This window comes from Zootoca vivipara, chromosome 11, assembly GCF_965207765.1.
Source record: "Zootoca vivipara chromosome 11, rZooViv2.hap1.1, whole genome shotgun sequence".
Taxonomy (NCBI): domain Eukaryota; kingdom Metazoa; phylum Chordata; class Lepidosauria; order Squamata; family Lacertidae; genus Zootoca; species Zootoca vivipara.
This window is the reverse complement of record NC_142594.1, coordinates 33,233,564-33,258,739: the sequence shown is the minus strand read 5'-3', so window position 1 is coordinate 33,258,739 and position 25,176 is coordinate 33,233,564. Positions and strand designations below refer to the sequence as shown.

Sequence of the window (25,176 nt, the reverse complement as noted above, 5' to 3'; positions counted from 1 at the left end):
CGCCGTGGCAATCCTGGAAGGGGGCTGTATTATTAAGGCCTATAGCCGCTTCTGCCACCTTGGCTGGGATTCTGGGAGGTGCATGGTTGAATGTACATATACTGTACTAGAAAAATCCCTTTTGCCTTAGCCGTCCAAACTTAGGACAATTTCGCATTCAACCCAGGCAGCGGGCTCAGTAGGACTAGGACACGTGATGAGGGAGAAGGAATGTTCATACACATCCACCTTTCCTTTGTCGTGTGGTTCTATACAGTATTCTCTATTCTCCTAGACGCGGCGGGTCAGGGGCATTGCGCTAGCCCTGTGTTAGCCTCACATCCAGGGCTGACCCAAGACACTTTGCTAATAATAATAATTCATCTAGCTAGGTTTCCCCAGCTTTTGCTACCCAAAGCAGAGAGCAGCAAACGGTACCTGCTGCTGCTACCCACCCAAATCTTTTTTAAAAAAGCAGAGCACCCAAGACAGGTTATTTTGGCATCTCACAACACCCCGCTCGTTGGTAGTAGAAACACAATAATAATAGATAGTCAGGGGCTGTACCTTTTCCTGACACCCAAAATCAGCTGCCCTGAAGAAACAGCCCCCTCTTAAGGGGCCTAAGAAACCCCAAAAAGAGCCTTAGGACGGGAGAGACTGCATATATACCAACTTTAAAAATAAATAAATAAACGATGTTTTTATTCTTCTACGAAAGGGCCAGTGCTGCCGAGACCGGCTACCACCGTACAAGGAGTGAACGGTCCTGCTGCCTCGGCTTTCAGAAAGCCCTCGAGTAGTTGCCTCGGACGCCGTCCGCGCGGCTCAAGGGCAAACGGGGGGCCAAGCAGCGCCTCAGCTCTGGAGGTTCCGGCGCCGTTTCTCCACAGAACTGGGCGAGAGGCACGCGCAGGCCGAAGCCGTTTCCCGCGGGGATGAGGTGGCGGCGGCAGGCTTGAGCGAAGGGGCTGCCGGCGCCTCGGCCTCCCTCCCTCCCTTCCCTAACTTAGGAGCTCAACATCTCTCCCTCCTCCTCCTCCCTTCGCTGGCTTCTCCCGCTCCCATAGCAACCGCGCCCGGCTTGTGTTGTCGTCGTCGTCGGCTCTGGCACCGTCTCGGTGGAAGCGGCGCCCGGCGGCACCTGCGCCTGAGGCTTGAGCTCCGCAGAGCCCGAGGGGGCGTCGTGGGGCGCCATGTCTTCCACAGCCAGGCCCGAGCCTTCTCCGAGCCTTCTCCGAGTCCCTTCCTTCGCCGAGACGGGGAGGTCGCCTTCCTCGTCCTCCAGGCAACTGCGCCCTTCGGAAAGCCAGCTCAGCAGCAGCCTCGGGCAGCAGGTGAGTGAAGGGAGAGAGACCGGGAGGCCGCCCTACCCCGAAGCCCAGCAGCCGGCGCCGTCTTCCCCGCGAAAGTCCTTCAGGGAATCCGGGGGCTCCGCCGGTGAGCTCGGCCTCCTCCTGCCTCGGAGAGTCTCGGATGGAGGGGATTCCGAGGCTCCTCCCCTCTCAGAACCAATGGCATTTTTTATTTTTATTTTTTAATGGCTGCACCCTCAACGTTCATGCGCCTTAAAAACTAAAAGGGCGGGCTTACAGGCTGAAGGGACGACGTCAAGGGCTCTGCCCCTAGGGGCTTGCAATCTAGAATGCGACATCACAGGGTGCAGGAGTGGCGGGGGAGGGGTGGAGAATCGAAGCGGAGGAAGATTATTGTACGCATATTTTTTTATTTACTTGCTCAGTAAAGAAGAAGGGCATCTCCTGCTCCAAGCAGCTAGTTAGATACCCTGGCGTCAAGCCACGGATGGTCAAAAACGGCACTTTGAATTTGGACTTGGATAGTTGGAACAGATCGGGAACCAATGCAATTGACTTGTTCCAATGCAATTAACTTGTTCTTCTGTTTAGCCTTGTTTGCTCCACCCTCCACTTTCTCTTCTGTAACACCCTATAGTGCTGTTTCCTTCCCAGGACATGTAGCTTCCCTTGCTCCCGCCAAGAATGTGATAGAATTATACTCTTGGAAGGAACCCCAAGGGCCATCTAGTCCAACCCTGAAACCGGGCTCTTGATTTGTTTGTTGGGAGGAATGAGGCTAGTGTGAACTGTAAAGCATTTGGAAATTACCACTATTAGTATTTTGAGCCACCAGGCTTTTATGAATATCTATTAAATTGCCATTCATATGCCTGTTTGGATTAGTGTGACCTTCATCAGCAGGAACATGCTTCAGAATGATGCAAATGACAAAGAGTGTTAATAGTGATGTACCAGAAAGACATTAAAATGTCCCCCCTCCACCCATTATTAGGCTATGAATCACCTTCAGGGATAGGAATTCAATGTTCCTAAGGCAAAGGGGCTGACTAATCAAGGCCTCACTGCCATATATCCTGGCACCAGGGTAAGGAGCTAGTAAGAAAGGCATTAAATAAGATACCTGGCCGAGATGTATTTGCTCCGCTTGTTTGTTGAAGTATGTTATATTAAAATCGAAATTCTTCATTGAAAATTCTGGGTGTCTGCTTAATTGTATGTATTTGACTTTTCAGCCTATTAAAATTTGGCTCAGCTGCTATAAGCATTTTTCATAAGTAGGAAGGTTTTAACTGATGTTTATGCTGTTTTAATTTCTGCTCCAAAACATTAGAGACTGGGATAGCTCAGTTAAGTAGAGCACGAGACTCTTAATCTCAGGGTTGTGGGTTCAAGCCCCACATTGGGCAAAATATTCCTGCCCCACCCCACCTACCATTGCAAATCCTAGTTAGTCCCCATACTTCTGACATTTTCACCAACACATTTATTGTAATGTTCTGTGTTTAATGAGCAGGTCAAAGAATTTGAACAATAATTAGAACTATGTACCACCAGAGGTTTTGTCTCCTTTAGATACTTTCTCACTCTGCTTCTAGCCCTGCCTCCTGCTTGGGCCTCACCTCCTAAACTAGATACTGGAGGGACCCTTAAAGGTCTTTATCCAGACATTTACATTAGAAAGCCAGAGTTGCTGCCTAAGGATGCTGAATTTTGCACCCAGTGCTAATTCATTTGATTACATTGTACAGGGTGATTCATAATGAAGTATACAGTTTCAACGCACTATAAAAAAGAAGAATGTAATATATCTTATGTTACCTGTAACAGAATTGTAGGGGAATGTTTAAAGTTTTTTTAGAAACAGTCACAGATGTTCTATGTATGCAGCCTTTATCACACGACACACATTGAACCGGTAATCCATTTCTGCCCAAATGCGACTCACCCTACGCATTGATTTTCCTATTGAATGGTGGTGCAAACACTATTGACGACTTCTTCCGATACACACGGTCGTCCAGGACTTATAAGTTTGCACAAGCAGCCCGTAGTTTCAATTTTTTTATGCCAATCATAGATACATTTTTTGCTTGGAGGTTTTTTTCCAAATCATGATCGAAAATGCCGTTGCACAACAGTTACAGATTCCATTTTACTCAATTGAAGAACACAAAACACCTTCTCCACTGCAGACGCAGCCATTTTGCCTGACTAGTCATGTGACATGCACACTATCGCGTACTGTCACTTCCCTCAGCAGCGGAACACATACTTTGTGAGTACTTCTACCTCATGTCCATGTTATCACCTGTTACTGTCTTACAGCATCTGAAAACTGTATATTTCATTATGAATCACCCTGTATTTGTACAGAATTGTGAAATATATACAACCATAGCTGGAAGTGAAAGAACAACTAGGAGGCGAGAAAATTGAAAATAGAATGAGACATGTGCTATATGCTTAGCAATTATTAATCATTTAAATATTGATTAAATAAATCTTTTTAGGATAACAACTTGAAATCCATGAATCTTAATCATGTTGTCAAACTGCTTGAAGAAACAGAATTAGTAAGTATGACCAAAGCATTAAATAAATTCTACATTTGAAATAAGTTTATTTGGATTTCCATTTGTTTCAAAACAATTTCCATTTGTTTCAAAACTTGAAAGTGCTTAACTTTGGCTGGACTATTCTCTTCCCATTAATTGTGCTTAAAATCGTATAGACCTTGATCAATGCCTTCATTATTTATTTTAGGTTAACTGCATATTCTCTAGGTGACATAAAATAAGGTTCCTAAAAAACCAGTAAATATGAAATCTAAGTAACTTACTTAAAATGCAGTACTGAACACATGACTCCTGGTGGTTCTGTGCTGTGTAGCGTAGAATGTTTGTGCAAAACACTTTAAGCATTGTTCACACTCATTTACTGCTCTTTCCCATCCTGTTTTCTAAGAGTAATTTGGAAGATCATCTTGAAGCACTGAAGAAGGTTGCAAAACACTATGAATATGGGCTTGTATCTTTTTTGCTGCTTTGTTGGAAGAAAAAAGGAAGGCAAAAGAATGAAGAAGAAAACACAAAATAATTTTTGTTCCAGTTAAGTTAATTTATAGATTGCTTCATGTCAGATAGATGAGCACTTAATTTTACTGCTCTAATAGAAGATTGCATATCTGTGGCGTACTTTGGGCAGCAAGTGAAAAGAAGTCAGGAATAACTGCAGCAGTTTATTTTTTAATATAATCTATACAGTGGTACCTCTGGTTACGAACTTAATTCATTCTGGAGGTCCGTTCTTAACCTGAAACCGTTCTTAAGCTGAGGTACCACTTTAGCTAATGGGGTCTCTCACTGCCGCCGTGCAATTTCTGTTCCCATCCTGAGGTAAAGTTCTTAACCCAAGGTACTACTTCCGGATTAGCGGAGTCTGTAACACGAGGTGTTTGTAACCCGAGGTACCACTGTATTCCATTTGTTTTTGTTCATGAAATGTTATTACATGCCATGTTTCTTGGAAGATAGAATAATTAAAATCTAGATCAATAATTACTTCCTACAATTTATCACAAAATAATACATAAACAGGCCACTTATATTGATATAAAGAATGTCGGTATAAGAAGGCTGATATACCTGAATGTGGGATAATATGAATTATGGTGTGGATGCAATGGCTTCTGCTGGGCTAGTGCCAAATATGCTGGAATTACTGAATATGAAAAGATTGGCAAACAATAGATAATAATCATTTTACAGTGCAAACGCTTAAGGTTACAGACTCCGCTAACCCAGAAATAGTACCTCGGGTTAAGAACTTTGCTTCAGGATGAGAACAGAAATCGCGCTGTGGCGGCAGCGGGAGGCCAAATTAGCTAAAGTGGTACCTCAGGTTAAGAACAGTTTCAGGTTAAGAACGGACCTCCAGACAGTGGCGGAGCTTCATGCTCTGGCACCGGGGGCGGGACTGGTGCCCATTCTGGGGGCGGGGCACACATTCTGGAGGGGCGGAACATGCGTTCCAGGGGCAGGGTGCGCGTTTTGGGGGTGGGGCAGGCACCCGCAATGACGCCCCTTGCAGCCCGCTGCTTGTGGCAGCCCGCCCCCACCGCCCCTATCTTCCTACGCCCCTGCCTCCAGAACGAATTAAGTTCTTAACCCGAGGTACTACTGTATTGCTCTTTCAAGCTAAGCCATTTTGTCACATGATCTAAGAAGGATACTTTACACAGAATACTGGGAAGGATACTTTGCAGTGTTGCAAAGAATGCAACTATCGGATCCCACCATTCTCTGCAAAAGATCATACACAGCTTCATTAATGCCCCTAAAGTCTTGTTGCTCTAAACCTTTGTTTGGGTCACTTGTACAGTTGACATAATGAATAATTTACAGATAGATCTGTGTAGTCAATGTTATATTGAAGAAGATAATCTCATTTTCATGCTTCCATAATGTGCGCTATTCAAAGCAAATAAAAAACGTGCTTTTGTTACCTGAAATAAATACCTGTCAGATCATAAAAGTTAGATATATAACTTTACATTCCTGTGATTTCTCTGGGATTTGTAACCCATAGCCCCACTTGAGTCTAGTCTCCTCATAGCAACAGGAAACTCTGTCGCAGACACAGACCGCACATGTGTATTTAGTTTGGGTGTAAATATTTTTTTTAAGGATGGGGTGCCTCATCAATTAATCTAATTAAGTTTCTAGAAACAGTTTATTCATTTAGAAAGCTGCTCTTAGAACTGTGGAAAATTTAGCTCTGCAGGACTTGCGTATCCTCTTCACTGTTAGAAATCTGGCATACTGCCTCCTTAAACTTGTATCTAATTTAGCAGCTGACATTTGAAGGTTTACTTATCCATTTTATTATTTAAAGAGGTTATTATACATAATTTTCCAATTTTCCTTGATTCCTGATAATTACAAGCTTCTGAATGATTTAACGCAAATATCTAAAATTATAAATCTATGTGCTGAAAGAATTCCACTCCACAATGTTTTCCTAGAACCAACATGTGAAATTCTTAAATTATATGGGTATGTATTTCATTCTTTATTTAATGCAGGTTTTTATTTCTATGTTTCTACTGGCATTAACAGGTGTTTGTTCATCTGTTCATTTGCCATCTCTGTTCTTTTTTATGTACCAGTTTTTCCAAATCTTATTTCTATTGCCACACACATTCCGGGAAAGAAGCTACAATTGCAGCACTAGGAATTCATTACATTTATACCTCAGATACAGGGAAACCAGTTTCTGACAGGTCTCTTATTGCCCACAGGTCAGTTTATTGTACAGTACAGGGATCATTATCACCAGGAGATGGTACCATTAAGTGTGTTTTACTGTTGGGAAATAACCCTTGGTGATTTTAATGTATGTAAGAGATGTAAACATCATATGTTTTAAGAGCTATCCTGCACAGAACTAGAAACAATTTTGAGTCACACTAGCCTCAAGCTTCTAGGAACCTGGTTGGCCAGACACTTCAGATTTAGTAACCTTACTTAACACATTTACAGCTGGTTTGCACATAATGTTAAACCATGGTTTAACATTAGCAAGCAGCATGCTGGGTGTATGCTACTCATTAGTACCCATTTTGCTCCTCTCCAGCTCCTGTCTTTACCCCACCAGGAGGAAACACACCAGAGACTGACTTAGTGTATGTGCAAACCAGCACTCAAGATAGAAATATTATAAAGTTGGACCTTGAGGAGATTCACAAAGCCAGTGGCCTTTTATGAAGAGCTATTATTGAAGTCAATTATAGCACAATCCTATGCATTTTTACTTAGAAGTAGATTCCATTATGTTAATAGGGCTTTCTTCCAGGTAAGTGTGAATAGGATTGCAGCCTATATCACTTATGAACAAACCAGCCTCACTTTAAACAATCAGACACATTGTTTTTTTCATTATTGTGAGTATTCTGGAGCATGACTGAATCATCTTCACAATAATGATTATTATTGTGTAAATATTCTAGAACGTAAGCAAAATACATGGAATAGAAATAAGTGTCTCATCAAGTACAATTAAATTCCTCTTCTATCATCCTGCCTGAGCATGTGATTTATATTATACTAGATTATTTACTTAAATCATTTTTACCCTGTTCTTTAGCGAGAAATGCTCACAAAACAGCTGACATATAATCAGTAACAAACAAGACAGTCCCTGCCCACAGGGACTGCCCACTAAAATACATAGCATAAAAGGGGAAAGATGGGAATGGAAGAGGAATGAATAAACTCAGACACCAGTATTGAAGTTACAAAGTTATTATAATGACCAGCTTAAATAGAAAAAATTCAGGAAGAGGAGGAGCCAAAAGGAGCTGGTCTCTCTGAAGAATTGAGGGCCCTGCATCATATCTGTCCTACTGTTGTAGCCAATGAGACCAGCCAACTGCCGCAGAGGGGAGGAGATGAATGCAGCCGGTCTGCTGTGGTGGGCCCTGCTGCCTCCCGCTCCATTTCTGCAGCCAGATATTAGTATAATGACTTCCTCTTGCAGTTTATACTTTTACTTTTGGATTTTTGTTTTATATCAGCTAGTAACACTTAAGTATTTTCCTAGAACAGCTATAAATATTAAAATAAGATCAGAATAGCTATAAATGACAAGCTGATCCTGGTAAAAAAACAAATGTTCACTTACTCTTCTTATGAAAATGTTGGTGTACAGAACATATATCAATATCATGAAAAGGAATCACCTTTAGTTTTCCATGGTAATTCAGTACTATTGTAATAACTGTCTTGTTTAAATATTGCAGGTTACCATTTTACAAAAAGAAGTTATCTGATGAAATAAACTACACCAAAGAAGTTCAAGAATCAATTGCAAATTTGGGTAATTTTAGATTGTACACACACACACCTTTTTAGACATGTCTATATGGGCCAGAAGTTACCTGATGCTCTGTAAAATTGCTTGTGCTATATAGGTTAGTCCAAACCCAAGAACCATGAAGAATTTAAACGGCAAAAGTTTTATCAGTTACATATTTCCACCATCCTGTGGTTGTAATCTTAAACTTACTTGGGAGTGGAATTTGCATCTGTTTAGGGTTGTTACCTATGTGTTTCCATCAAATTATGCTTGTTTATCTCCTTCAATACAGTCTGCTTAAGCACATACTGTATAGCATTGCCTTGGCTTGTAGGTCATGTGTCTCAAACTTCACTAGATATCTTTTGTATAATATGAAATATATTTTATGTGGTTTTCTTATATTATTCTCATGTATTTCACATAAATTAATCCCTCTCTCTTTACTGCAGTGTGGGGTGCTGATTTTTGGTACATGACTTACTTAATGTAGACTTTGGTGTAGGAGGGCTAGGAAAGTAGAGAAACAAAATTTTAAAAAATAGTTTTGAGCAAACCAGATAAACAAAACTATAAACATATACTGTATATTAACCAATATACCAAGATACTATGTTTCAAAATATTTTAAAGCCATTATTAAATATTATTAGTAACCAGTTTTTCTTACTGAATTCTATAAAAGGGATCCTGTTTACCTCAAAATTGCCTTCCTTAGTTTTTTAAATATAATTTAGCCATGAGGCAAAATCCCATGTTTTATCTATCTATTCTTTAATAAACTTTGTCATAAATAATTTCAGTTTTCCCGCATATAACATTTTAGAGGTTGTTACTATAATGAGACTAGTTCTTTGTGCTCCTGTCTCACTGAATCATCCATGTATTTCAGTAAAAGTTGGGTCTAATGGGTTCTCATATCCTAAGACTCTTATTAATTGACTGTTGGTTGTTTTCCAGAACCTTGCATTCCCACTACACAATTATCACATTCTCTCCATTTCCCCAGGTTACTTAATGAGAGTGCCATATTCTCAAGTAAGGATACAAATATGTAAGTGTGTAATTAGCTTTTACCACACTGAACCACCAAAGAAAGAGTATGAAGGTACTCGTTTTATTTTTATATATTTGTATTAACTGCTTAATGATGTGTGCAGTGCAATCATATGAGTGCTTACTTATAAGTAAGTTCTATTCTATTGAATAGGGCTTCTACATAAGGGTGCACAGAATTACAGCTTAACGGTGCTATCCTAAGTATAGGAAGCCAGCAAGCCTACACTGGCTTAAACTAAAGTAGCATAAGTTACTTCTATTCCAAACTGTCTTCAGGAGTGGAACTATACTGTCTGTTGAGCCTGGGAGAAGAAAAACAAGCCTTGATATAGAGTTTGACTTAACATCACCCTTTTTGCCAGTGTAAGTTCTTCTGAGTTGCGTGGTCACATGACTAAGTTGAAGGAGGTTTGGAATAGGTATAGGTCTGTGCTTGCCCTATCAGAACTCCAGAACGTCCATGGAAGCTTTGCCAACTTCAGTTTCAGCAGTTGAGCTAGCAGAGCCTTGGTTGATCCAAGATGATGGCATTATAGGGGCTGAGCCCGAAAAGCCTGAAAAACTCACTCATCACGGCAGATCTTGGGTTTGGATTGGTATGATAGTCATTTAATTTATCATAGGCCTAGATCAGACAGACAAAAGATGCTCTATCTGTGGAGGAGCGAGCAAAAGCATGGTGGAAGAGTTGCACCTAACTTGTTTTAAAGCCCACAAGTTCTCCACAGTGAGGTCTATATGTACACAGTGCAGAATCATATCATCCCTCTCCCCCCTTTTAAGGGAAATGGTTTCAAGCCACTATTCCTTCAGTAGCTTGTGTGGAATACCCTTGCACACATTATGAGTGTGATAAAGGGAGATGCATGTGAAAACATGATCGTCCTGGGCAAAGGTCTAAATTCGCCATATATGCTCTTAGCATCTAGTCTAGCATTGTTGCATTCAAGTATCTATTTCCTGATCAAGCATGCATTCCAGCTGGATGCTGTGTTTGGTTGGTAGATTCATATTTTCAAGCTTATTCATATGGTCTCAATGGGTGATACAGCTGAGATACAGGATGGCATCTCCTGATTCTAGCACCTGCTTAGACTGGAAGCAACTTCAGCAGTTAGATACGCCCCACCCCAAGTTTGCTCTTATTCATAGAAAAGAATACTTTATGTCAATGTGCTTGATGATATTCATGATCCTTTTATGAGATCATGTGCTGTATTAATTAATAATGTGTTGTATTAATTTTAGGTTTTACTTACACAGAGACACTTTTTTCATTTTGACAATTTTCCAACCATGGTCAAATAGTTGTAAATTACTGTTGTGTTTCCATGTTCCCTCCTATTCCGATAGCATTTAATTAAGTGGGGCATCAGTCACAGGATTCTGGCCAGATGTAACATAATAATATGTTTGGAAAATTATTTAGTTATTAGGAGTAGGGCATTTCTGAATCTTTCCATAACAAAATATTACATGTCCACATCGTCCTTTGTTTGCTTTACATAAATAAGATTTGCATAATATGACAGACTTCTTTAAACTATTGTTTCTCCAGTTTACCAACCTGTAAGTGAAAACTATAAAAGGCAGATGGTGGAAGCAGGAGGTTTAGCAGAAACTTTAGTCCTGGCACTGACATTAGTTGAAAATCAACTTCAAGAGAAATTATGGATAATTAAAACACTGCAACATCTTTCTATTTCTGGTTAGTATAATTTATTTAAAATATAATCTTATCTTATTTTGCTTTTCTATTTCATAAAACATTACAATATGACAAACCTAATTATTGATCCTTTTCTATTCCAGAGACAAATTGTAAACTTATGATGAAAGCTCAAGCACCAAGAAGATTATGTTCTCATCTTAATGATGCTGACCCTTCTGGACAGCTGCTATTCCGTTCCTCAGAAATCCTCTGGAATTTATTAGAAAAAACCTCTAAGGAAGAAATTATTGAGCAGCTCAGTAATTTGGAATGTGTAAAGTTAAGTGCACTGACATAGCATATATAATCTCAGCTACTATTCTAATAACTAGTTCATAAATTGTAAAGTGTTAAGGATTTTTAGCTTGTATTTTTAAATAGAAAGGAGGAACATATTTTCAATAATACCTAGTATGGATAATCTTCTAAAGTTATAATAAATAGGTGAGTGTTGTCATCCCCATCATCATAATAAAACACCATCTGTACTGTAGACTTGTATTTACAGGTAGGCAGCTGTGTTGGTCTGACGTAGAAGCACCTTCCAGTAGCACCTTAGAGACCAACTAAGTTTGTCATTGGTATGAGCTTTTGTATGCATGCTGAAGAGGTATCTGAAGAAGTGTGCCTGCACACGAAAGCTCATACCAATGACAAATAAGTTGGTCTCTAATGTGCTACTGGAAGGATTTTTTTATTTTGTAGATATGTATGTCACTGTGTTGCAATTAATAGTCAACGCAGGGAATTTGCTGCTACAAAATATGATGATGGCCAGTGAATTTGGTGGCTGTAAGAGTGGATTGGTTGAATTCATTGTCAGTGGTTAATCGCAAAATGAGGGCTAGTATGCCTCTGAATATCAGCTGCTGGGGCTCAGTGGCTGAATAGAACTGTTCTTCCACATGCTCTTCCACTAGGCTTCCTAGAAACATCTAGCTGACCGTTGTGAAACAGGTTGTTGGACCAGACTAGATAATTCTTCAGTATTACCTAGCAGGGTTTTTCTTTTCATACAATTGTCGAGGTGGAAGGGACCCTGAGAGACATCTAGCCCAAGCATCCCCAAACTGCGGCCCTCCAGATGTTTTGGCCTACAACTCCCATGATCCCTAGCTAACAGGACCAGTGGTTGGGGAAGATGGGAATTGTAGTCCAAAACATCTGGAGGGCCAAAGTTTGGGGATGCCTGATCTAGCCCAACCTCCTGCAATGCAGGAATTTCAACTAAAGTATCCATGACAGATGGCTATCCAATCTCTGCTTAAAAACCTGCAATGAGCATCTTTTGTACACCTAATTTTTATCAACAGTCCCATCTTACTGCACACTGAGCAAAAATCTGATCCTCTATTTTGCAGTTAGTTTAAGGGTTTGGTAATGTAATACATACTTCAAAATAACTTAAATATTAAGTGTAAATTAAAAGTGAAAGAAAAGAGTGGGATTTCAGATTTTGATTATAAATATATATATTTGATTATATCATATATATTTGATTAGAGATAGAGTGTGCATAAATTAAAATACAGAATATCACCTTTTTATTAGTGCTCTGAAAGAAGCATTTACGAACTTACTTATACATGGTTCCCGCCATTATGATCGTCAGCTAAGAAATGACATTTTGGTGATCGCCACCCTCGTGGCTCAGAACCCAGGAGCACCAATGATTGTATGTATACTATACAGTACACAATTTTGAGTTTTGTAGGCCCATTTTTCCCTGGTATTTTGAAAGGACTTTTAAAAGAAATGATTGTATTATTGTGGTCTGCTAGTGCGTTTGTGTCAGCATGTCAAATATAGAAACAAATCCCCTTCCTTGAAATGTACTGTGTTACTCAGTTGTCTTTCAAAAAGATGTTTCTTAGGATTTTGTAGTTGGCAATGTCCTCTGGGGTGTTTCTTAACATGACTTGTGTGTTGCTTAGTTATTTTAGGGCTCCTGGGGGTATCTCTTTCTCTTCTTCAGTCTTCTGCTTTCTTTGTTAATTGGTCTCTGTCCATAAGGTTGTCTGTACGAACATAGTCTCTGTTCCAGGAAATTAAGATATGCCTTGCGAGTGGGGCCATTTCTCATCTCCTAATCTCATAAGATTTTATGTCCTGTCTTCTGACATAGGATCTTGGTACTTAACCATTTTCAACTGCCTTTCAATTACTTGGGCAATTCATAACAAGTCCAGTTATTTGTGAAAAACTACACTAAAACCCCTACCAGGTTTAGTATTTTCTAGTAAAGCTAAAAGTAATCTACCATTTGTTATTTTTATTATTTGTGTACCCTACTTACATGAATGTAGTAACACTTACACTGTTTCACCCCACCCCCACCCCCCACTGTAACTTGTGTGTATTTTTTAGGAAACAGGGTTTGCCAAGCTGTTAATATTGTTTGCCACTTATTTTGAAGGTAAGCAGTATAACTTTTTAGTAATTGATACTTCAGTTTATCAGTAAACAGTTAATTAGTTTACCAAGAATCTTTTTGTTTCATTCACAGTAAAAAGTCATAATCCTTTGGTAAAGAACCTCAGGCTGACTTACTGTTACGAAGATTTTGAGTTGAAAAAGTTACTGCTTAACATGCTTACTGTACTAGCGAAAGATTTATGTATCGTACAGGTAAGATATATGTGATTATTTAGTCATGAATCATTTTAATTATCTGTGTTTACACAGTTTTTTTCTACAATCCAGTGGTATATACTTTTATTAAATACATAAATATTATACGCCAGTGTGTAACTTGAAACTTACTACTGTACTGTTTTCTCACTACAATACAATTTTTATTTGAAATATGCTGTGAGGCTAAGCTATACTTAGAAGAATGTGCACAAGCAAATCTGAAAGTGCTATGGCAATACGTATATAAATCAGACTTCCAAGTTCAGCCTATTACAGAAACCGAGTGGACGGTTTTCTGACAATTTTTAGATTGCTTTTTAAATGGAACACATTCTTGCCAGGCACTTGCTATGACATAACAATAGGATGACCATTGGTCTTACCAGTGGCACCTCAGAACAGAAACATTAAGTACAAGTTCTATAAAAGTGGAACATTTTGCTTCACTTCTATAGATTTATTTTTTACTTTTTCAGTGACGTTTTATATCATATCTCCTTCCATTGTTTAGCTGCTACAAGAGGGTAAAGTTATATTGGCCTTGTTTCATTATTTAAAACCAAATGAAAAGCCAGGAGTGGTTGACATGTCTGCTGCCCAGTATGAAGAGTTACAGCTCCTTGCAATTGCAACCTTAGCTACAATGGCTCCCTTGTTGGTAGATGACTACATGACGTGCAAAGGAAATACTCGCCTTCTCATGTTTCTCGAATGGTGCATGGGCAATGGTGAGTAGGTGGGATAGAACTACTGTACTTAAATCATATCACTTATTATGCTTAATGCCTGTACTTAGAGAAACAAGAAGCTTAGAGAATCCATTTCCTAATTTTACATATGAAAGTATTGTAAGTCCTCACTATTCTGTAGGTGAGGAATTGTTTTCAGGATTGCCAAGGACATGGTGACCATGAAGCTCAGTACCAATTAGATGAGGAGTGGAGAAGCTTTCTGATTCCATGAGTCAGATCCATATTAGGATCAGCCCCATGGACCAAATTTGACAGGTGGGCACAGCTTCCCACCTACAAATCTTCTGATGTCACAATGACATCAGGTGCAAGGTGCTCTGAGGTCTCAGTTTTGTAACATCAAGGCACCTTGCAAAGTGTAGCTTTCTCAGTTATTACATAATGTTGGCCTTGTACATGGCATGGTGCTTTATAGTCTGTGCATGATATATTCAGCAGTCATGCTTGTGTCTTTTGGAAACAGTGCAGGATGTATTTGTTTAAGCTAGAATCTTATTATTATAATTAAGCAAAGCCTTTAAACATATTTTTATCTTATATTTTAATTTATTTTCAGTGTTGTGTCTACCGCTGGTGCTGAATTACAGTCAACAACCATTTTGTGCAGGGTTCCATTCCCAGCCCCTGCTCCACCCCCATTCCACCATTTTTTGTGACTTTTTTGTCATTTCCAGGTTTGGTGCTGTGTGCACATGCACACTCGTGCATCTTTCAGATGCATGTTAATCATAGCTGCCAAGTTATCCCTTTTTTTAAGGGATTTTCCCTTATCCTGAATAGGCTTCCTCGCGAGAAAAGGGAAAACTTGGCAGCTATGATGTTAATCAGTCGTTGCCTGTATTCAGTGACAGAAAACTGAAAATCAGTAGTTTTGAACAAATAAATTACAGATTTGACTGTTGCATTGAACCGCAGTTGCATGAACACTGCAACACTGGGCAGGCTGTAAAACAAGCACAGTTTTTTAAAATGTAGTTTTCTTTGAATATTTCTCACTCTATTATCAAAGACCAGTAGTAGACCTGACATGCCAGGGATCAATATTAAACCTTATCACAGTTGTAGGAACTGTAGTAAATCAGCTTACAAGTATAGGATCAACATGCTTATGAAAGAAACAGGAAACAGTCTGGACTGGTATACTTAGATTCTTCATTATGTTAGGGGAAGTGCAGACATTGCCTTATGCCCTCTGTCACTATGCAGTTGAATTGGGTCTCATGTGTAGTACATTCCTTTCTCTCAGTACTGTATTTCTTTTCCCCGCACAAATTAACACCAGGGAGCCATGAGAAAGTATTTCAGTAAATCTATGATGATCAACCATGAAATGTCTTATGTTGCAGACACTGGTTGGTTATGTATGTTAAGTTAACAAAGTACAGTGTTAAAGTCTGCAATATTATTCAAATCATATTTACACAAAAGACCTTGCCATAGCCTAAACACACTCTATTGCAAAAGAAGATGCTTTGTTTTTGTTTGTTTGCAGATCCTTTCTTTGCTCAAGGTAACAGCTTCCATGGTACTGGCGGTCGTGGCACCAAGCTTGCACAGATGCGCTACACCTTGAAAGTACTGAATCCTGTTGTGTCCCTTTGTGATGATGATGTAAATTTTGATCTTTGTGATCAGGGAGCAATTAATCAACTGTTAGGTGAGGTATATATTAAATAGTCTTTGCTACCTTTGCCTGAATTGATGAACTTAACTTCTCCAGCTTTCATTTCTACTCTCTATTGAAACTTTACTTTTTAATCTCTAATAACCAATCTTCCTTTTCCCCACCCTTTCAATACATTATGCAGAATTTCACTGCCCAAAGGTTTCACATATTGGCTCCAGTTCCTGAATAGCAATGCAGATTCATAGCATGAAAATCCGAGCATGTTTTCTTGAGCAGACATTTCATCTGTGTTCTTTCTGTTTTCACTTTAAGAGCGCAACCCTGCTGATTGAATTTACATGAAAGGAAAGATCAAATCAGTATATTGGGTTCAGTACACAGTAATACACTGGGATGCCAATTTAAATACATATCAAGAACTATAGCTATTATCCAAAGAATTTGTGTGTGTAACAGGGCTTTTAACCTTAAAAAAAACCAACACACACGAGCCCTTAACGGTACCTAAAGTAACTCTGCGTATTTTGGCCAAACTATGTGAAACATTTTTTCTGGAGGAGTAAAATTGATATTATACATTTATTTATTCTGCTAGGTATCTTAAAGAATACCACAAAGAATTATCCAGAAAGTGCCATTGTGGTAGAAATTCAGACTGATGTTTTACTTCTCTTGTCAACTCTTTGTGAAAATAACCTTCATAGAAAGGTTAGTATTTTCTCATTGTTTTTAAAATCTTGGAATCTAATATTATAACGTATAAGCAAAAGAAGTTATGTATTTATGGTTTCTGCCTATAGGTCATGTGCTCTTAGTCCCTACTTGTTTAAATCTTAAAATGTTACAAGTAGTTAACCTTCCCTAGCTGTTTGGAGTGGAAGGGACTTTGAAAACCAGTTGGAAGATCCAAAGGCTTAGCCAACAGCATAGATACGTCTTATTCCATTTGGCAAGAATTAATCTTGCTGGGACCCTCTGTTCCCTAAGAGGGTAAAAAAAATAAAATGATAAGCCTCTTCAATCTTCCTTTCCTCGGTAGCGTCAGGATGCTTGAGTGAGGGTTCTAAACTGGCAGAAGTAGGCTGCTTTTCATATGTCATATGATAACAGATGGCTTGCCTCTGGGTCTCTCCAATCATAGAAAACTACAGAGAATGAATGTGATGGTTATAATAATGATTAAGTGTAGTGTAAATTATTATGAATGTGTACAGTTTTTCTAGATTAAAATGGCTTTGATATATATCAAACAGGAACTCTTTGGATGGGAAGGAGTAGATACACTTATTCCTTTTATGAAGATGGAATCAAAGAAATTCTATAGTGGATTGGGTCATAATCATCTGCTTTTTACTGCTCTGGACTGCTTATGGTATGTTCAGCTATTTTTACTGTGACCTTCTGTAAACACTGGCGGAGGAAGAGGAGTGCAGGGGGAGCGTACCGCTCCCGGCAGCGTGATCCCAGCAGGGTGACATCACGGCTGCCCCCCGCTCACACTGGGCGCCACACCCCCGCAGGTGGCGCACCATGCCCCCACCTGCTCTCTGCCCCCCGGTGCTGGAGCATGAAGCTCCGCCACTGTCTGTAAAGAGGATTTTCAGCATCGCAAGAGTAATGTAAATGCACAGTGCCACACGATTATGTCTCCTTATAACTGCACACTTTACATTCTCTGAATATCTTTGGTTTCTGTGAGTTGAAATGCTAATGAATTGACAATGACTACTACATTTTTCTTTTTTTTAATCCATTTTGTTAATCTCTTGGATTATCTTTGATTATCTGTCAGTCAAGAGTATACTGAAATGTAAAAAAAAAAATCAAGTAAGTTCTATATAAAGGAAGAAATATACTTGAATATAAAACTACATAGTACCCCAATGAGGCTGCCTTCCAAATGTAGCAGTAAAGTTCTGTGTACTTTTTCATCCATTACATTTGGGGATTAGGCCCGGTATTTGTACAGTGTGGCAACTGCTTTGGTCACCCTATATGATGACCTCTGTTGGGAGAGAGAGATGCATGAGTGTGACCCTGTTAATTCTCCCTAAGCTCTCAGCAGCTTTCAGTACCATCAACCATGGGACCACCTTTCCCCATATGAACCTACGTGGACCCTGCATTCATCAACTGAGTCTTTCTGAGGGAGGTGTGGAAGGTGGCAACATGAGAACGGGCCTTTTCAGTGGTGGCTGGATGCTCTCCCAAGAGAGATACACATGGCACCATCATTACCCATTTTTAAGTGGCGGACAAAGATGTTTCTGTTCACCCTAACATTTGGGTCTTAATTGGGGTTATAGGGCATGATTAAACTATGCCCAAGCCTACATTTGGTGTTGATCTTTAATAGGGTGGGGTAGGAGTTGTCCTTTTTATGTTATCACAATATGAACACCTTTGATTTGATTGAAGTTTTTTTATCTGTTTTGAAATTTGTATCATATATCCTTTTATAACATTCATTACATTCAAATTAATGTAATGCAGTGGTACCTCTAGTTAAGAACTTAATTCATTCTGGAGGTCCGTTCTTAACCTGAAACTGTTCTTAACCTGAGGTACCACTTTAGCTAATGGGGCCTCCTGCTGCCGCCGCACCGCCAGAGCCCAATTTCTGTTCTCATCCTGAAGCAAAGTTCTTAACCTGAGGTACTATTTCTTTTTCTTTTCTTTTTTTTCTCCTGTACCTATTTTTTATTCATGTTACCTGTTCCTTTTTTTTTTAAATACATTTTATTCCAATTTTCCAAATTCAACAAATTAACAAAACCAATCTTTTATACAAAATCTTATATTCACATCTTTTACCTTGCTCCGCCGAGCTATGACTTCCCCCCCTCCCTTCATGCGGGTTTCTTGTTAATTCCCTTTTTTGCAGTTCCTTTTTTGACATATTGGTCAATTCGTAAGGTTTATTTTAATCCTGCGAGAGTTTTTAATGATCTACAGTTTTTCTCCATATAGTCCACATATTTACTCCAGTCCTTTTGAAACCTTGTCTCCCCCTGGTCACGAATCTTGCATGTCAATCTAGCAAGTTCAGCATAGTCCATCATTTTTATCTGCCACTCCACAATTGTAGGTAATTCCTGTAATTTCCATTTTTGGGCTAACAAAGTCCTAGCCGCGGTTGTTGCATACATAAACAGTGTTTGATCTTCTTTTCTAATCTCTCCTCCCATTATTCCTAACAAAAATGCTTCTGGTTTTTTTGGAAAAGTATATCTAAACATCTTTTTCAATTCGTTATATAAACTTTCCCAAAATCTTTTAACTTTTTCGCATGTCCACCACATATGATAAAATTCACCATCTTTCTCTTTACATTTCCAGCAACTTTTATCACTCATTCTATACATTTTAGCTAATTTAACTGGAGTTAAATACCATCTGTACATCATCTTATATACATTTTCTTTCAAGGCAGTACATGCTGTAAATCTTAAAGTTTGATTCCATAATTTCAACCACGCATCATATTCAATATTATGCCCCAAATCTTTTGCCCTGAGGTACTATTTCTAGGTTAGTGGAGTCTGTAACCTGAAGCATCTGTAACCTGAAGCGTCTGTAACCCAAGGTACCACTGTAAAATAGAAGCACCCAAATTTGATATTTTCCCATTTTTAATGTGTTAGTGTAAATCCCATGTGTGTTCTGAGAGTAAGCAAAAGAGATTAAATGAACCGAAATTATTTTCATTTAAGGTGCTGTGTCATGGGCTGTACTATTTTAGAGGACTATTTTATTGAAAGAGAAGGCCTCTTCACTCTCCTGGATTTGCTTGTTGTGAGTACTATCTATTGGAAAACCACCTGTAACTCTTGCTGAAGTATCAGGTTTCAGCTATATGTCCATTGTTGTGCTCCCTGTCAGACTATACTTGATGTGCATCTGTGATGCTCATGCAACCACAATCTACACTGCTATAGTAAAGACTCTAAATGCGCACACACAATTTTTCCATGTGCCAAGTATGACTCTTTGCTCTGAAAATGAAAATGTGTTATTCCCATAACAGAGGTGGTGCCTTGCAGTCTGTAGTTACAGATGGAAAATGGGCACAGTTTTATTTACAAAGAAGCAAAACATGAAGAAAGTCTGCACTGTACATGCACAGCAACTAGGAGCCACTGCCTCAGGAAACAGACCTTAGGGAATTGTTGGCATCTGTCTGTCTTGGGAATGACAAATTGCACAACATTAGGGTCTGTTCATACTCTGCACCAAAATAATGCAAATTATGGAAACAGTAAATCTGCTCCAAGAAATACATGCTTTGAAGTGAAGTAAATTAATAGAACCTCAAATGCTCATATTTTGCACAAACATGTTCAATTTGCATACTTTAATCTGAAACACCTACTTAAAAAGAGATACAAATCAAGGGTACTGTATAATATAGTAGGCAGTGTAAGGTAAAGGCAAAGGGACCCCTGACCATTAGGTCCAATTGCAGACGACCCTGGGGTTGTGGCACTCATCTCGCTTTATTGCCCAAGGGAGCAGGCGTACAGCTTCCGGGTCATGTGGCCAGTATGACTAAACCACTTCTGGCAAACCAGAGCAGCACACGGAAACACTGCTTACCTTCCCGCTGGAGCGGTTCCTATTTATCTACTTGCACTTTGGCGTGCTTTCGAACTGCTAGGTTGGCAGGAGCTGGGACAGAGCAACGGGAGCTCACCCAATCATTGGTATTCAAACCGCCAACCTTCTGATCGGCAAGCCCTAGGCTCTGTGGTTTAACCCACAGCGCCACCCGCGTCCCTTATAGTAGGCAGTGTACAGTACTTAGATAAAAAAGAAGGACCTGCCTACAGACTCACACTCTAAAATGCAGGATTACACAGGTGGAGGAACGTGGAAGCCTTAAAATACAATCAAGTATGAACACAATGTGGAGTACAAATGCAGAGGGTTTGAACAGACCTTTTGTAGTGATTACATTTTCAAACATATTTCTAAAATGAGAAAAGCAGAAAACTTGCATTTCACTTATTTAAACTGGGGACAAAGATTTTCAGGATTTAAAATTCTGCACCTGATAATCAGATTCCATTCAAAATATCACATCCCCAGAACTGGAAAAGACAAAGAGCCTAATAATTCCATACAACTTTTAACAAGTATTGCTCAGACATTTTTCTGTCCATCCTCATATATTGTACACTTCAGCAAAGTCCGCCCTCTAAAATATTTGCTTCATGCATCTACAGGTTTTATAATGGAAAAATAGGTAGTTAGTGTTAACAACTGAGCTCCAGTTCAAAGCTCTGTGGATTTCCTCTACATATGTAAATAAGAGATGCCTTATTCCTTTCACAACCCAGCTTTGCATGAATTCCAATTCATTCAAAGTATTCATTGACATTGAAGTGTGTGGGAGAATCCATCTGTGCATTTGAATGTCTGTGTATTCATTGGGCCACTAGATCAGGGTTTTAATGCTCAAAGTTTTTTATACGGTATATATAAAAATTTATTAGGGATTTGATTTAAAATTATGTCCTTGTTTTTCTTCTGCAAAGTTAAATCAAAAGAATGTTTGCAATCTAATACTTGGGATATTAGTTGAATTTTGTGACAACCCTAAAACTGCTTCTCATATCAATACCTGGCGAGGGAAAAAAGACCAAACAGCAGCCAATTTATTAATAAAGTTATGGAGAGAAGAAGAGATTCAGATGGGAGTGAAACATGATGAAGTTGGGAGAATTGTTGGTAAGTATTAGATTGCCAAGTATTTTAATATCATAGTAGTTGTAAATTTAAGAGAATCACTGAAGTTTTAAGAAGAGCTGATTTTTTTCTAAGCGTGATTATATGCAGGAACATGGAGAGCGGGGTAAGGGGACTGCAGCTGTGCCATACTCAGAGCTGGCAGGGTTTCCAGACTCTGAGCTTTCATTAAAAACAAACAAAAAACAAAAAAAAAATCTCTAGCCTTTGTGGAACAAAAACTACGAAGCAAAATGGGCAGGCACTAATTTCCAAGGTTACGGTGGCCACAGAACAGGCTGCCCAGTAACTGGCAGCCCAGGGGCACCAAGCAGCACCGCAATTTTTGCGCACACCCCCAGCCTGCACCCCCAGCAGGGGCAGTTTTGCCAACCCCTAGGTACGTCTCTGTGTTTGAGTCTTTCTTGGTGTATGTATCACTCCATAATTTTTCTAGGTTGGGACAATGAAGAAACTATTTTTTTCATTATGATGAAGGGGCTTTCTGGTTCATTCTGAAATTGGGCTTCTTTTTGTTTTTACTTTCCCTAGTAGATAAGGGGGTTGTTGCCCAGAGAAAATAATTTTGAAATTCAGGATTTAGCATAGCTATGATAAGACAGAAGCATGTTTACTAAGAAGCAAAAAAAAAAAAAAAAAAGCAGCAAAGAAAGGAGTAAATTTTTATCTTATGTAGAATTTAATGCAAAAAAAACCGTTTTAAAAATTTGCAAATGCAAATATAAATAAAATTAATACACCTGCATTACAAGGGGAAGGGGGTATTGTTGTTGAGAAAGCATGGGTAACATCGGTTCAGCAAAGTAGCCCAATATCGCTATGCTAATATTGCTGAGTGGTGGTGTGAGACACAATAGTGCATGGCAACCCTGCAGTGTAGTCCAGTGTTGTTATCCAGTCGGGAGGGGGCCATTGCTAGAAAAATGCAGGGAGGGGTATGCCAAATTGATTGTACCGTAGCAGCAACATAGAGGAATGGGTGATTAATTGCTTTCTCCTCCCTGATGGAAAATGGTATACTTTTGTGGTTGGGTGCTACTTCTAGTATAAACACTTAATTATGTCAAGATGCACATCCTATTTTTTCAAAAGGACAGGGGTTTGACCTGTGCTAATTGTTGGAGATATTATGAGGTCGAAATAAATAAATACGTTGGTCACACAGAACAGAACCCTAGTTCAGTCATGACTGAAAATACTTTATTCTGCTACAGTACTAGTTTGACCACCAGATGGCATTTGCACAGAGCATCTATTATTAGTTTGTTTGTTTGTTTGTTTGATTGATTGATTGAGGTAGCTTTGCTTGGTAAATCTGTTTCACTCAATACCACTCTTTATACATATTATTTAAAAACTAAATTTATTTTCCCTAAACATAAACAGTTTCTTGGAAAATAACATTTTGTATAAGTAAAAGTGAAACAATGTAATAAAGTCAGTACAGAGTATAGTAAACATTGTTTCCTAACCAGTATTCTGTTCTCATTCTCCATTCAAATTAATGGTGCTAGATTTGAAGCCCAGTATTCATCTCAGAAAGCCCTCGATATAATTCATGAATTAAAACAAACACCATTGCCAAGTTTTGACTCACAAAAATATACATAAACACCCTCATCATAATAGGGATCGAGTAGTCTGAAAACCAGTTATTACAAACAATTGTTGCTTTTGGGCTGTTGTGGAGAAATGTGAAGAGTTGTAAGAATTTCTTCAATACGTTTTGTATTTTTAAAAATGCTTGGCTCAGTCAAGTCAAGCGGGCCAGGTAATAATTCTGAGGAATAGAGGCTCTTATATATGAAATATTTTGTTGTTTGTCTGTGGTATTTATATATCTCTTAAGTGTTCACATTTCTATACAGCATACATAAAAATAAAGCATACAGAGGATAAAACAATAAAAACTCACCATAAAACTGAACAGAAACCCAAACAGTAGCATAAAATGTATATTGGAATAAGAAAGACATTGTCATGCACCTGAAGTTTGATATTGTTTTATGCTACCCCTGTATCTGAACTGTGAAAGACTCCAGGGTTTTCCAGCACTTACCCCGTGTTTGGTTTCCTTGGAATGAAGGTCAGTGGAGACTGTTATATATATATATACTCATTTTAAAAAATTGCATGTCTCAATACATTTTAATAGATAATACCTAAATGACATATAACAGAGTACCGTATTTTTTTGTGTTTAACATGCCCCCATGTAATAATAATAATAATAATAATAATAATAATAATAATAATTTATTATTTATACCCCACCCATCTGGCTGGGTTTCCCCAGCCACTCTGGATGGCTTCCAACAGAAACATTAAAATACACTAATTTTTTAAACATTAAAAGCCTCCCTAAACAGGGCTGCCTTCAGATGTCTTCTAAAACTCTGGTAGCTGTTTTCCTTTTTGACATCTGATGGGAGGGCGTTCCACAGGGCAGGTGCCACCATTGAGAAGGCCCTCTGCCTGGTTCCCTGCTACTTGGCTTCTCGCAATGGGGGAACCGCCAGTAGGCCCTCGGAGCTGGACCTCAGTGTCCGGGCAGAACGATGGGGGTGGAGACGCTCCTTTAGTTATACTGGACCAAGGCCGTTTAGGGCTTTAAAGGTCAGCACCAACACTTTGAACTGTGCTCGGAAACGTATAAGACGCCCCCTATTTTGGGGATACAAAATTAAGAAAATGGGGGGAGATTGCCAAGAGTTGTTGAGATTTTTTTGGGGGGGGGAGGATTGCCCAGAGTTGTTGAGATTTTTTGCGGAGGGGATTGCAAAAAATCACTCACCCGCCACACCAATGATGGCAATCATGCACGTCACCACACCCACCAATCGGCTGCCTGCTCGCCAACAGCACCCGCCAATCGCCTGCCCAATTGCCGCAGCAACAGCCAATCGACAACAGCCCTTGCCACAGCCACCAATCACCTGCCCAATTGCCACAGAAAATCTGCTCATGACAGCAACCAATCCCCCATCCCACCTCTGCACTATCCGTGTATAAGACGACCCTGTCGGGGGGTCGCCAGGAGGCAGGACAGGCCCCCAGGCAAACGACATATACGTTCCAGCCTGTCTCTCCCTTCTGTGTGCCACTCGGGAGATCCATCAATCTTCTTCTCCAACGTGATTCCGTGACTCATGCCTTGGGATGTGAGCACACATTGACTTAGCAGAGTCAACAACAGCAGAGCTAGGCTCAAGGTGTGAGTACTAAGCTACTTTATTATATACAAATCAGGACAAAGGAAAAACATGGCTCCTCTCTCTCTTCCTCGGAGAGAAGGGAAAACAAAAATACAACAGAATGGAACAGTGTAAAAACAACTTCTGCTCCCATGACTTCCAACAGAGTTGGAATGTAAATACAGACATGTGATGAAACAATCCCACATAAGAAAAAAATCTGGTCTTATACACAGAAAAGTACGGTACACTCTTTCAGTGAAAGTATTATAATTACTGAATATCTGATGATGAGTGG

The 25,176-nt window shown here is 39.4% G+C and overlaps 1 protein-coding gene across 3 annotated transcripts in view; it reads left to right on the top strand.

Moving 5' to 3' along the window:
- The first annotated feature begins 216 nt into the window (after positions 1-216).
- Positions 217-25,176, top strand: part of CFAP69 (cilia and flagella associated protein 69) — a 29,443-nt gene continuing 4,483 nt past the window's right edge. Inside the window, exons 1-17 of one of the 3 annotated variants that reach the window (XM_035130000.3) lie at positions 217-1,316; positions 3,809-3,871; positions 4,263-4,325; positions 6,243-6,352; positions 8,098-8,174; positions 9,163-9,261; positions 10,771-10,920; positions 11,025-11,202; positions 12,475-12,598; positions 13,291-13,339; positions 13,430-13,551; positions 14,069-14,285; positions 15,802-15,966; positions 16,532-16,644; positions 17,190-17,308; positions 19,650-19,731; positions 21,474-21,666. In XM_035130000.3, the coding sequence (XP_034985891.3) occupies positions 1,176-1,316; positions 3,809-3,871; positions 4,263-4,325; positions 6,243-6,352; positions 8,098-8,174; positions 9,163-9,261; positions 10,771-10,920; positions 11,025-11,202; positions 12,475-12,598; positions 13,291-13,339; positions 13,430-13,551; positions 14,069-14,285; positions 15,802-15,966; positions 16,532-16,644; positions 17,190-17,308; positions 19,650-19,731; positions 21,474-21,666 (2,065 nt within the window). In that variant the 5' untranslated portion in view covers positions 217-1,175. Of the gene's footprint in view, positions 1,317-3,808; positions 3,872-4,262; positions 4,326-6,242; positions 6,353-7,113; positions 7,152-8,097; positions 8,175-9,162; positions 9,262-10,770; positions 10,921-11,024; positions 11,203-12,474; positions 12,599-13,290; positions 13,340-13,429; positions 13,552-14,068; positions 14,286-15,801; positions 15,967-16,531; positions 16,645-17,189; positions 17,309-19,649; positions 19,732-21,473; positions 21,667-25,176 lie in introns of those variants that run through there. The other 2 variants (XM_088654439.1, XM_088654438.1) reach the window with 2 other exon arrangements.